The sequence below is a fragment of the Papaver somniferum genome, chromosome 7, assembly GCF_003573695.1.
Source record: "Papaver somniferum cultivar HN1 chromosome 7, ASM357369v1, whole genome shotgun sequence".
Taxonomy (NCBI): domain Eukaryota; kingdom Viridiplantae; phylum Streptophyta; class Magnoliopsida; order Ranunculales; family Papaveraceae; genus Papaver; species Papaver somniferum.
This window is the reverse complement of record NC_039364.1, coordinates 73939318-73953396: the sequence shown is the minus strand read 5'-3', so window position 1 is coordinate 73953396 and position 14079 is coordinate 73939318. Positions and strand designations below refer to the sequence as shown.

Sequence of the window (14079 nt, the reverse complement as noted above, 5' to 3'; positions counted from 1 at the left end):
AATAGGACCAACCACCCCTCTCACAGGGTGCGGTGAACCAATCATTTTCCTAAAAAGTTCCTGCCTCCGAGTTCTAATATAGAAAGAGAAAAAGGAAAAGAAAATAGAAAAGGCATCAAATAACAGGTAGTACACGTTTGTGATCCTATTCCTATGTGTAGCGGGCAAGCATGAAGGATAAGAACGTCCTCTTCAGCTAATACGTTGGCAACATCATTCATGCAAACGTGGAGACAACGCGGAGATAATTATGGATTGAAGATTTGACTTTTGAATGCATTATTGAAAAACAAGAACTAATTGAATGAATTCATACCATAATCTGTCCTACAAAGTGGACGTAATCAGCCCTCTTTAGTTTTACATTAAACATACAAGTGTTTGCCACTTGGCAACGTGCGCATTGACCTACGGGTGCTTATATAGCTAGGCAAAGTGAGTTTAAGGATCTTTCATTCATAGTTTTTGTCTCTAATTCCTTCTCTACATTCGTTTATCAATTTTTTCATTCTTTTTTCTTCAATTCTAAGGTATGATCTTCGTAAACTCATTTGTTCTTCTAATGTTTTATTTCCATATCAATAGCTTTGTGCTTAATAGTTTACTAAATGCACTTTTTAATCAAAATTAACTTAAAATTGATTATCCTAATTAGTTAGGTTATGCCATTTCTCGTAGAAATTTTATGAAATCTTGATAATCTGTATATTAATTCAAGATATTCTTTTCATTAGATCTGATTTGATATCGAAATCATCTCGGGCAAACGAAATGTTTCCTTGAATTCGTACTCGTGTACATGTTTTTGATGGATTTTGTGTATATTTACTTGAAAAAGCTGCAAAAACTAATTTATACACTCACCGCTGCACACGCACGTACTATATGGTTTTTGATGAATTTTGTGTATCTTTCATGAAGTTGTTGCAGATAATCCTCTAAAGAAAAAAAAATTCTCCAAACTCCAATGTGGTTCAAATGGACATAGATTAAAATTATGTTAAAGTATTTTATTGGGTAGCAGTAACACATTAACCAAGGAGGTTTGGTAGTATGTCTGTATATGGGTAATGGTTGATGGAATTTTAGGCCGAATACGTATAATCATCATTATGACTTTAGGCAGACAAGATGAGTGAGGAAGCTGCAACCGAGACTGGATCATCATCTGTGAAGCGTACAACTCCAAAGTTGAATGAGAGAATTCTTTCATCCCTATCAAGGAGATCTGTAGCTGCTCACCCATGGCATGATCTTGAGATTGGTACTTACATTATATGCTATCTAATAGTATTCAACTATTTGTTTTTCGTTTTACCGTGAAAGACTAAAAATGTTCATCTATAAATATTATATGCAGGACCTGGAGCTCCTTCAGTTGTGAATGCAGTATGTATCTCCTTCAATTTTGTTCTTTTCTTTGAATTCTAATGATATCCAAAATAAGAATATCAATTTGTAGCATCATTTTTCCTAGTGAGATTCTATTGGTTTTCATCTGTAGCCAAACCGTTTCTCAGATTCCGTATCCAGCATGTTGTTTATGTGATTCCTTCCAAACGCTTTATTCATGTGTTGTAGGTTGTTGAGATCACTAAAGGAAGCAAGGTCAAGTATGAACTTGACAAAAAGACAGGAATGATCAAGGTATGGGAAGAAAATAATAATGCATGTTTCCACTTGGTCATTTATGCAACTCCAGAAAACAGACCATGTTATTTTGTTACACTTCCATATTATGAAGTTCTAACTATAAAAAAAAAAAAAAAAAAATTGCAGGTCGATCGTGTTTTATATTCATCAGTTGTTTATCCTCACAATTACGGTTTCATTCCCCGCACACTATGTGAAGACAATGATCCATTAGATGTTTTAATCCTCATGCAGGTACGTCAGATTACCTCTTGTGTTGGTTTGGTGGTATTACAATACTAGTATGTTAATATCCCCCAACAGAACTTTTCAAATATATGCTAATTTTAGAAATTAGTCAATAATCTTTGATATCATATTCTGGGCAGTGGCAATTTCATTAAATTTGCTTTAAAAGAACACCAAGAAGTTAATCCCAGCTAACCAAGAAACAAAAGTCCCCATTCCGGACTTCCAATTGACCATCCGTGTGTCAGTTTGACACTGTCATTGTAAAGAATTATAGTATAAGCTGAATACAAATAGAAAAATGCTCATCATGTCTTGACCCCTCTAATTAGGTTGTCATTTCTACAGATCATACCCTGACAAGCTCTCCTTTTTTATGAATTGCTTTGAAACAGGAACCAGTTCTTCCTGGTTGTTTCCTCCGAATTAGGGCGATTGGACTCATGCCGATGATTGATCAGGTTCGCTGTCTCCTGTTAACGTCATTTGTAGTTTCTTTCTACTAAATTTTGAACATGCGACCATTTATCTTTGGCTTTTTCTGTTTTGTTGTTGGTTTTGTTTTGGTTTCTGCTTTTAATTTGTGCGAGCTGCATGGAAACCAGGGAGAGAAGGATGATAAGATCATCGCAGTTTGTGCGGATGATCCAGAATACCGTCATTACACTGATATTAAACAACTTGCTCCTCATCGTCTAGCTGAGATTCGTCGATTCTTTGAAGATTGTATCCTTTTCATAGTTCAATTTAATTTTTGCACTTAGGTGAATAAGCAATTACCATTCTTTATTTGAGGCTTGGTAAGATTAAAAATAGAAAATTCCAAAGCTTTTCTTAACAAACATCTCAGACAAGAAGAATGAAAACAAGGAGGTTGCTGTCAACGATTTCCTGCCTTCTGCTACTGCTCATGAAGCCATTCAGTACTCTATGTCAGTCCCAAATCTGCCTCTAATTCTTCCTCCCTTTCTGGGCCCTGTCTGTTTTCTCTTTTCTTACTTGAATGCTTTCCTAATTTGTTTCTTCTGTTTCAGGGATCTCTATGCCGAATATATCATGATGAGCTTGAGGAGATAAACACGCAGTTTTACGTAATGATATGCGTACTGTTTATCTTTAGTAATTTGCTGATTGGCACGACGAGGGATGATACAGTGCTTGAAGAATTTCTATTTCTATTTTTATTTTTTTTTGTATTGATTTTTCATTGTTAAAAACTGTTCCAAGATGAGGAAATTGTCTGATTTTACTTTGTTTTTTTCCCGCTCAAGTTGGTTTATTTTAATTTTTGAGCTTGGGTTCCTTGAGTTTATCAAAGTTACATTTTTGTTACCTTATGATATGTTAATTTTTTTAATAAGAAAATGAAGCTTAAACAGAGCTTCTACTGTAACAACTGGTGTTTCTAGTTTCCATACAAGATATCCTGTCCCCTGTAATGTCTACCAGCTAAATTCCCTTCCCCATTGTTTTCAGCCAGATCTCTAGTGATCTGTTGGTTTAGGTTCCATATTTCAGGTCCCCTCCATTGTCTACTAATATTACAACTTGAAATATGGTTTGGTAAATTTAAAGCTAAATAGTTTTGAGTGGAGTTTGTGGTGCTCCAAGTAGTAATCTCAAAATAATTAACAGTTTCTTCCTTCAGTTCGAATCTTCTGTGTATCTGCTCAACATGAATTTTCCTAGTCAGCTTTATCAGCTCACTAGAGTTGGACTCAATTTCAATCCTGCTCCCCAATCCTGCCGCCCACTTAAATGTCTCCTGAGCAGCTATCTCGGTTGTCTCTATGGTGCTCTTCTGGATGTGCCCAATGCCTCTTGCCCCTGTACATTCCCCTGTAAAATCATATAGCGTTAGTCCTATTCCATAGACATTTCGCATACTGTTAAAATGGATTGCTACATTCAATTTCAGAGTAAATATTGGAGGTGGTTTCCACTGTATTCTATATTCAATTGTTTTGCTCTCAGCTGCAGACATGGAATAATCTGTATGCATAAAGTTGTTTTTGTGTTTGTTCTCAGCTGCCTTCCTCATGTTCATGTAACTCTGAATTGTTTTGGCTAAAGTCTGGGCAGTGCCTGTAAAGTTATTGAAATGTACATTACATCTTTCCTTCTAAATATGCCAGAGAACAATGATGTACAACTCAGTCCATTCATTGTTTTTATGATGGTTTCTATTGTTATCTAAGATAACCAAACATGAAAATCAACATGTCCCATATATACTGTATTTGGGTCAATTTTTAGTTCTAACCAAACTTGAATAGTAATAGGGCAATACATAAAAAGATGAGTTAGATTCTCCATTTGGTAATTGCAGATTTTGCAAATGTCTTCAATGTAATTAAGGTGTTTCCCCACTTTTGCTCCAGTTGGAAGGATGTTTTGTGCTACTTTCCATGTGAATAGCCTAATTGAGGGGCTAGTGTTCAAATTCCAAATAGCCTTCCAATTTTTATTTCTTCTTGGTGTAGTGTCTTTGCTTTTTGGTAACTCCTTATAGAGAGTTTTGACAAAGAAGTTTCCATGTTTGGTTAGAGGCCAGATGTCTTTGTCCTCCTGGTTGTGATGGATTACTGTGTTCCTTATCTGATTGGCTATGTTGTTGTCAAAGAGTTCAAAGATGAGCTCTTCATTCCATTGAGTGTGATTTATAATAAGATCACTTACTCTTTGGATGTGATCAGGGTAGTTATCTGGTTTAGTTATGGGAGACATTTGATTTGGAACCCAATTGTCAGACCAAATATGTATATTGTTCCCTGTTCCCACTTCCCATTTGCCAATTTTCTGGATATTTTTAATTCCAGATAAGATTCCTTTCCAAACCCAGGAATCAGTAGGTTTAGGTTTTGTGGAGATATGCATTATATCTTCCTCAGGGAAGTATTTTGCATTCATAACTTGAGCTCCTAGAGTGTCTGGTTGTTTCAGCATTCTCCATCCAATGTTTGAGATCATAGCTTCATTGAACTTTTCAAGGTTCATGAAGTCTAATCCCCCTTCATCCTTGTTTTTGCAAACTGCAACCCAAGCCTTAGGATAAATCCTTTTGCTTTTACCATCTTCATTTCCCCAAAAGAAGTCTCTCTGGATTTTATTCATTTCTTCTATTGTTGTTTTTGGTATCTTGAAAGTACTCATCTGGTGGTTAGCCAGAGTGAATGTTACATGTTTTATCATAACCATTTTTCCAGCTGGATTAATGGTTTTTCCTTTCCAACCAGCTAACCTTCCTTTCAATTTGACTATTATAGAGTAGAAAGATTTAACCTTAGACTTATTTGTGAATAATGGTGATCCAAAATACTTGTCAGCTAATGGGATTGGATCAATCTTCATTAGCTCAGTGATTTCTTTGACCATTTCTTTTGAGGTGTTTTTACTGAAAAATATCCCAGATTTTGTTAGGTTGATCATCTGACCAGAACCATAACTAAACTTTTCAAAAATGTTAAGGATGTTTTCAGCTTCCTTCTTATCTGCTTTGCAGAAGATGATACAATCATCAGCAAATAGGAGGTGACTAACAACATGAGCTTTTTTCTCAATTTTTATCCCATGGATTTTTCCTTTATTTTCAGCATCGATTAGAGTTCTTGAAAGAACTTCCATGCACAAAATAAAGAGATAGGGAGAAAGAGGGTCTCCTTGTCTTAAACCCCTTGAGGGTTTGAAGAATTCACAAGGAACCCCATTCAACATGATTGCTAAGTTAGTAGTTGAAACACATTGCATTATCAAATTGCACCATTGAGTGGAAAATCCCATTTTGGTTAGAACAGCTATGAGAAAGTTTCATTCAACTCTGTCAAATGATTTTTCCATGTCTATTTTTAACCCTATCCATCCTTGAGTATCCCTTCTTACCCTCATATTGTGAATTATCTCATGTGCCACCATGGTGTTATCATTTATTTGTCTTCCTGGTACGAAAGCTGACTGATATGGAGAGATGATGTTGTGAAGAAGTGGTTTCATTCTCTTAGCCACCAGCTTAGATATCACTTTGTAAGTGGTACTGCACAGTGCTATTGGCATGAAATCAATAGGGGAACTAAAGAATCGAGTTTTTGGTATGAGAGAGATGAAAGTGGAATTCATCTCTTTCAACATGAAGCCAACATTGAAGAAGTTTTGTACCATTTTTATCAGGTCAGGCCCTATAGTTTCCCAATTATATTGGAAGAAATTTGGTGGGAAACCATTGGGCCTGGAGCCTTGTTTCCTTCCATATCAAAAAGAGCACTCTTTATTTCCTGAGGTAGAGGGGTTTCCATTAATTTTTTGTTTTCCTCTTCACAATCAGGTTTATCATTCCTATATTGAGAGTTGGGTTAGAAGTTGTAGCAATTTCTCTAAAATGATCAGTGAAACACTTTGCTATAGAAGGTCTATCATGTAACCACATTCCATCGTTTCCTTTAATGGTATCCACTCTGTTCCTTCTGTATCTAGTTCTAGCAGAGTTATGGAAGAAGGAGGTGTTTATATCTCCTAAATTGATAGTATTATTCCTGCTCTTAGTTTTTCAGAAGTCTTCCTCTATCTCATTCCATTGACTTAGAGTTTCTTCTAGTCTCTTAATGGCAATGGGACATCTGTTTACATCTTGTGAGAGTTCCTCAATTTCCTTTTTGATAGTAGCAATCCTGTTTTTTATATTCCCAAAGACATTTTTGTTCTATTTTTTTTCAGAATATTATTTACATTGTAAAGATTTTTAGCTAATGAGTAGCTAGCAGAGCCATATTGGTTATTATTCCAAGCATCCATTATTAATATTTTGCAGTCTGTATATTCCATCCATCCTCCAAAGTATTTGAATGGATATGCTCCATCTTTCCAGTCAGGGTTTGTTTATAGAATGACTAAGCAATGGTCAGAGCCTCTTGCAACAGGATGGAACAGAGTAGACATTGGGAAGATGTCAATCCATTTGTCATTGCAAAGGGCACAGTCCAGTCTTTCTTCCACTCTCCCATTATGATTGCACCAAGTGAAAGGATATCCAGTAAAACCAATATCTTGGACCCCCATGTTAGAAATGATGTCAGTAAAACAAGCAGCCTCATTTTTATCAAAAGGTCTTAAACCTTTTTTCTCCTCATTAGATAAAACTACGTTTAGATCCCCCATTATTAACCATGGTATGTTAATGTTATAAGTTGCCATCTGGTACATCTTTTTCTTTTTTTCTTACTATTTGACCAAAATCATTCATTGGTTAGGCAATTGACATGGGTATACAAGCTGAGTAACTGTAGAGTAGAATACTCCAGTCCCGGCAACATCCATTTGGGGACTTACAAGAACAAGATACTGTTTGGCAACAAAAAGAAAATACTCCCTCCGTCCCACTAATTGATGACCTATGCATTTTTAAATTTTGTCCCACTAATAGGTAATCTATATCATTAAATAATGGAATATTTCTAAAACTATTTTTTTAATTAATTATTATTAATACAGGGAATATATATAATTTAATAGTCATGTTTATATTTGTTATTTAGGTGTTTTAAAATGCTTTTCAGTAGTATAAAATTTACGAATATCTGTGGTGTAGTTTGGGAGATAAATATTTCTGAATTTTACTAACTATTATCAGGTATAGTTATAAAAAATAATTAAAAATACTTCTCCCTCCTACTTGCCTTAAAAGTTGTGCAAAACTTAAACTAAGTCATCTATTAGTGGGCCAGAGGGAGTAGTTCTTTGTAGAGGGAAGTAAAAAAAATTTACTTCACGAAAAAGTTTGTTTTAACTTTATTAAGTTATTTTAAAATTAAGTTTTCAGACTAATTTTTGTTATGAAATTAGAAAACAGAGAATAAGAGAGCACAAGATAAAGAGAAGGGAAATATTTTTCATATTAAAAACTTGAAGGCTTAGACAATATAAGTTCCTCCAATGTGGAATTTTCGTTTCCTATTGGCCGAAATAGATCTTTTGTGAAGCAGGAGTGTTAGTGAGGACACTTGATGATGTTTTATTAGTGAAACTTTTTTAAGGTATAACAACCCACTCTCTTCGTTTACAACAATTACACCCTATTTACACCACATACTTATTATACCGGGTCACATCACCTACATGATGAACAACACCTTAGATCGATATTTTGCGTTTACTCATATTTATTATATGGCTATGATTACATTCTTTATTTTAATATTTAAAAAAAATATATAATTAAACAAAGAACGTGTTAGACTAGAAAAGGAAATGTTGTTTAAGATTCTTGTAAAGAGGATACAAACATGATAGAAATAAAAGTAAAGGAGAAGGAGAATCAGTATTATTCTTATCCATTATTTTTTCTCTTTTAAGTACACAAGATAACGAAGAGATTGGGGACTAATGTTATTACATGTGTTGGTAGTAATACAGAAAGTACACGATGTTAAAGGTAAAAGTACATGCACAATGCCACATTAAGTGGTCAGCCACTCCAACACTCCCCCATGGATGACCATCATTATAAATTCATTGTTTTGTCAAAACCTTGCCTAAAAATTTCGTCGATGAAAAAACTCTACGAAAGTGAAAGACGATGAAAAAGTGGGGGTCTAACAACCTCACCCAATATTTCGTTTCAGCAATCTGTATGGACAAACTCCAATATAATTCCAAGAGAATCAACTAGACAGTTAGACTCAATCAATGGAAATATATCCAAGAGTTGTATCTCTGTTTCACAATGTAAACAGATACAATTCCGCGAGCCTGATTATTATGTGAAACAACTTGAACGGTACCAAAGACCAATGTTCAAGTGTCAATCAAGTTATATCAACAACCAAAGGTTTGATTATCTAATTGATTGAACTACGCACAACCTGTGATATTTCAACTATATAGAAAATATACTGCGGAAAAGAAATAACACAGACACCAGAAATTTTGTTAATGAGGAAACCGCAAATGCAAAAAAAACCCGGGACCTAGTCCAGATTTGAACAACACACTGTATTAAGCCGCTATAGACACTAGCCTACTCCAAGTTAACTTCAGACTGGAATGTAGTTGAGCCCTAACCAATCTCACAATGATCAAGGTACAGTCGCGTTCCTTACGCCTCTGAATCCCAGCAGGACTCTACGCACTTGATTCTTAGCTGATCTCACCCACAACTAAGAGTTTCTACGACCCAAAGTGGAAGACTTGATAAACCAATCTGTCTCACACAGAAAAGTCTATTGAATAGATAAAACTGTCTCCTATAGAAATACCTATGAGTTTTGTTCCGTCTTTTGATAAATCCAGGTGAACAGGAACTAATTGATACACCAGACTTATATTCCCGAAGAAAATCCTAGTAATATCAATCACCTCACAATAATCTTAATCGTATGGTAGTGAAACAAGATATTGTGGAATCACAAACGACGAGACAGAGATGTTTATGACTACTTTTTATCTTGCTTATCGGAGATTAAATCTTGAGCAAATCTTAGAGAAGATAGTACTCAATACGATAGAAAACAGCAAGATCAGAACATGCAACTACAAAGAAAATAGTTGGGTCTGGCTTCACAATCCCAATGAAGTATTTAAGTCGTTAACCTATAATGGTTTTAGAAAAACCTAGGTTAAAGGAGAATCGACTCTAGTCGCAACTAGTATCATACAGGAGGTGTGGGGATTAGGTTTCCCAGTTGCTAGAGTTCTCTCTTATATAGTCTTCCAATCCGAATTTTCAATCAATGTTACCTTGGTAGCAAAGCATTCAATATTCACCGTTATATGAAAACCTGATTAGACTCAAGCTAATATATTTTAATTGTTATATCGAACTTAGATTGTTACAGACAAATGAAAAGTGACTTCATTTAGATACGATAACCGTACCTAAACGTGTAAACCTTGTTGGCTCAACAATACTTAACCGAAGTTAGCCATATGAACACTTTCGTATCAACCTTGTTCATCTTAATACAACTAGTTCAAATGACTCAAATGAAACTAGTTCTAGAGTTGTTCAATTGTTTATATTCTCATAGAAGTATACAAGACACAATTCAAGAAAAATAGATTTTGATTCACTCGAATCAATTCATGCACATTATAGCCACGGTTTGCAAAAGATTGCATTCCTTATTATATAAATGTATTAGTTCATGAACAAACCAATTTTAGAACATAACCTACTCAAGTATGCAAACGGGTACGTATACCTAAGTGGACGGACTTAGTTTGGGTTCGCCAGTATGCGAACGGGTATGCATACCTTCCAAACTCAGTTGAATTTCAGACATGAACTTGCGCCAGTACGCATACGAGTATGCATACTAAGTTCCCGGACTTTCATTAAACCAACCAGTACGCATACGAGTATGCATACTATGGTTCCCGGACTTGGAATAACTTGCAAAAGTTAGCATACAAGTACACATACTGTGTTATATCCAATCATGATTGATTGTTATAAACTCTCATTTCAATCATTGAAACATTCTTGGAAGACGACAATAGCTGTCTCACACAAACTATTATCTTCAAAGCAATTTTCAAGTGATCGATAGATCAATACGAAAAATTCCGAGTCTACATCAAATGACTGTCTCATACAAATCATGTAAGATGTTACCAGGTGTAATTCACATAATCGTCTTTTGACTTTCGTCAAGAATATAAGATGAACTTGGTTAAAGCGAAAGCTTACCAACACATATTTCGATAAATATGTAAGCGAGTTAAACTTAACTCGAAATATCAAATGTGTATAATCGAAGTATATGTAGCTATACGACTTTTGTCTCAAATATGAGATAGAGTAGATAGACTTTTGAGTGATAGATGAGTTCAAGTCTCCACATTCCGTTGGTTGATGAAGTTCCACAAGCTCTCCTTAGTAGTTCTTCGTGTTCAATCGATGAACGCCGTGAATTCTAAAGCTCAACTACACTTTTTATCCTAATCCGAAACTTAGCTATAAGTAGACTAGAAATTAGGACTTACAATTTTGGCAACTAAACTTGACAAACAAGCTTGGATAGAAACGGTTGCGAGTTCGACTGAGCATTTCTCTAACAATCTCCCCCTTTGTCAATTTTAGTGACAAAACTATCAATACATATGGATTACAAAATAAATAAACTTTGTAGCTTCTCATCCAAATGCTTGATTTCCTTAGTTCTTCAACATTACTCGAAATCTTTGTCACTTCCAAGTACTCCAGTGATTCTGAACGTGTTCAACTCAACATCATAGTTGTTGAAGATCCGTAGCTATAATTATGAGAAAACAGTAGCTCTCAATCATTGTTATACACTGTCATAGTATTATTATACAACATCAAAGTCCCATTGTATCACAACTTTGACAACAATACTATGGTGATATGTATCACTCCCCCTTAGTCAATACATCATCTCACAATGAAAATCACTCCCCCTTACATAATGATCCGTAAACCATATGTATTTGTAGTGTGAACTACACATTGATTCTCCCCCTTTTTGTCAATATAAATTGGCAAAGGTACGAAAACTAGTGGGATCATAATGAAATTCTCATAGAAATACCTCATGACTAAAAGAGAACATATCAACTTTGTTTCGATGATTTCACATAGTTGAAACTTAGTGTATTCATCAAGGAGTTTATAAAGATACAAGAAAACTCCTACAATATTCTGCAGCCGCACTCCCCACAAAGACTTGGCGATTAAGCATAAGTTCAATTAAGAACTCTCCCCCATAAAATGTCATTCCCGAGAGAATAACAAGAGCGACCTTACTTTTGCAAGAAGAAGAATTTCTTTGGACATTAAAAAATTACATGAAACATGAATTTGTATCCAGAAACTCAATTAAATTAACCACAAGAGAACCCATAATTAATTTAATCGGAAATGCTCAACGTAAGAGAACTTACTGAGCTGCATAGTACTTTCACATAGAATTGGATCAGGGAAAGATCAATATTGCGGAATATTCAAAGATTCATTCTATTTTCATTAATATTTGCATAATGATACCATAGACTTAATCTTTGTTATCAAAAGTTCATTCTATTTTCCATCAATATTTGCATAATAACATATAATAGATTTAACTTTTGACACATATAGGAAAATCATAATTCACGGACGCAAACACACATAACTCATAACAATTTTTGCAATATATAAAACCAATAAATATTAATACTGCAAAATCATCTTCCAAATAAACTTTAGAACTTAAACAAATAAATCTAAAAACATCGCAAGATGAAAATCGTTGGCAATAGCTATGTGTACTCACAATAATTGTTATTCCAAACTCTAGTTATCCTTCTTAAAACACAAGAATAAATTCTCATAAGAAGTTTCCTAGACATTAAGACCTTTGAAAAATTCTTTATCGTCCCCGACTTCCTTGTCGTCAACAACCATTGGAACATAAGGTTCATGAAGAAATGAGTCAATTCTAACAAACCTTCTTGACTGATGCCGAACCAGGGCCTTCTGAATTTCAAGAGTCCTAAAAAAAGTCTTTATTTTTTGTATCTCCTTTCTTGTTTCCTTCGTGAAAAAGTGGGGGTACAACAGCCACACCCAATATTTCGCTTAGCAATCTGTATGGACAAACTTCAATATACTTTCTAGAGAATCAACTAGACAGTCAGACTCAATATAGATAAAAAGTATATCAAAGAGTTTATATCTCAATCTCTCGATTTGATATATACTCAAGCAAATAGAAATCTGCGAGTCTTTATCAAATACTAGAGAGATAACTTGGATGGTACCAAAGACCAATATCCAAGTATCAATCAATTTAAATCAACAACCAAAAGGTTGGATATTATAATTGATTGAACAACGCATAACCTGTGATATTTCAATTATATGAAAAAATATAATGCGGAAAAGAAATAACACAAACACCATAATTTTGTTAACGAGGGAACCGCAAATGCAGAAAACCCCGGGACCTAGTCCAGATTGAACACACACTGTATTAAGCCGCTACAGACACTAGCCTGCTCCAAACTAACTTCGGTCTGGACTGTAGTTGAACCCCAATCAATCTCACACTGATCCAAGGTACAACTATGCTCCTACGTCTCTGATCCCAGCAGGATGCTACATACTTGATTCCCTTAGCTGATCTTACCCACAACTAAGAGTTGCTACGACCCAAAGTCGAAGACTTTAATAAACAAATCTGTATCACACAGAAAAGTCTACGATAATATATAAATCCGTCTCCCACGAATATACCTACGAGTTTTGTTCCGTCTTTTGATAAATCAAGGTGAACAGGAACCAATTGATAAACCGGACTTATATTCCCGAAGAACGGCCTAGTATTATCAATCACCTCACAATAATCCTAATCGACGCAGTGAAAAAAGATATTGTTGAATTACAAACAATGAGACGAAGTGTTTGTGATTACTTTGCTATCTTGCCTATCAGAGATATAAATCTCGAGCCAATTATTACAGTTGTACTCGTAACGATAGAAGATGCAAGATCAGATCACACAACTACAAGAAAAGTAGTATCAGTTTGGCTTCACAATCCCAATGAAGTCTTTAAGTCGTTTACCTGGTTTTAGAAGAAGAAACAAAAGGTTAAAGGAGAATTGACTCTAGTTATGCAACTAGTATCACACGTAAGGTGTGGGGATTAGGTTTTCCAGTTGTTAGAGTTCTCCCTTATATAGTCTTTCAAATCAGGGTTTGCAATCAATGTTAGCTTGGTAACAAAACATTCAATATTCACCGTTAGATGAAAACCTGATTATATTCAAGCTAATATTTCTCAACCGTTGGATCGAAAACTTAGCTTGTTACACACAAATGAAATGTCCAATTTTGGGTTTATGTAGCCGTTCCCAAATATTAACATTTGTTGGTTCAACAATAGTTAACCAAATGGTTAGCCATATGATCACTTTCATTTCCACCATATTCTTCTTCACCATAACTAGTTCAAATGAATCAAATGAACTAGTTAGAGAGTTGTTCAACTGCTTAGATCTTATGTAACTACACAAGACACAATTGAAGCAAAAACGGTTTGATTCACTCGAATCGGTTCTGTAGATGGTGGATTTTCGACAAAGGGTAGAATTGTAAAACTATACTCCAAATTCGGCAACCGGATGAGTATTGAGACTCATGTCTCTCATTAAAGCATGAAAACTCATGTCATAAATCTCTGACTGAGAAGGCTGTCTCTCAGAGTAC

General features: G+C 34.9%; 2 protein-coding genes across 5 annotated transcripts; one reads left to right on the top strand and one right to left on the bottom strand.

The window, feature by feature from the left end:
* Positions 1–377: 377 nt before the first annotated feature.
* On the top strand, positions 378–3274 carry LOC113297637 (soluble inorganic pyrophosphatase 3). Of its 4 annotated transcripts, none has more exons than XM_026546176.1 (9): positions 378–530; positions 1123–1264; positions 1361–1389; positions 1582–1647; positions 1780–1887; positions 2277–2342; positions 2487–2607; positions 2732–2813; positions 2916–3274. In XM_026546176.1, exons 2-9 carry the CDS (start codon positions 1132–1134, stop codon positions 2956–2958), a joined length of 648 nt encoding a protein of 215 aa, XP_026401961.1. In that variant the 5' UTR covers positions 378–530; positions 1123–1131; the 3' UTR covers positions 2959–3274. The 4 variants fall into 4 exon arrangements, with proteins under 4 accessions (XP_026401961.1, XP_026401958.1, XP_026401962.1 ...); XM_026546173.1 differs by having other exon boundaries at positions 922–1264; XM_026546177.1 differs by having other exon boundaries at positions 445–530; positions 1127–1264.
* Positions 3275–3286: 12 nt separating this feature from the next.
* On the bottom strand, positions 3287–5661 carry LOC113294768. The gene is made up of 2 exons (XM_026543145.1): positions 4117–5661; positions 3287–4003 (listed from the first exon to the last, which is right to left on the bottom strand). The coding sequence occupies exons 1-2, from the start codon at positions 5659–5661 to the stop codon at positions 3287–3289; spliced, it is 2262 nt and encodes a 753-aa protein (XP_026398930.1).
* Positions 5662–14079: the final 8418 nt, after the last annotated feature.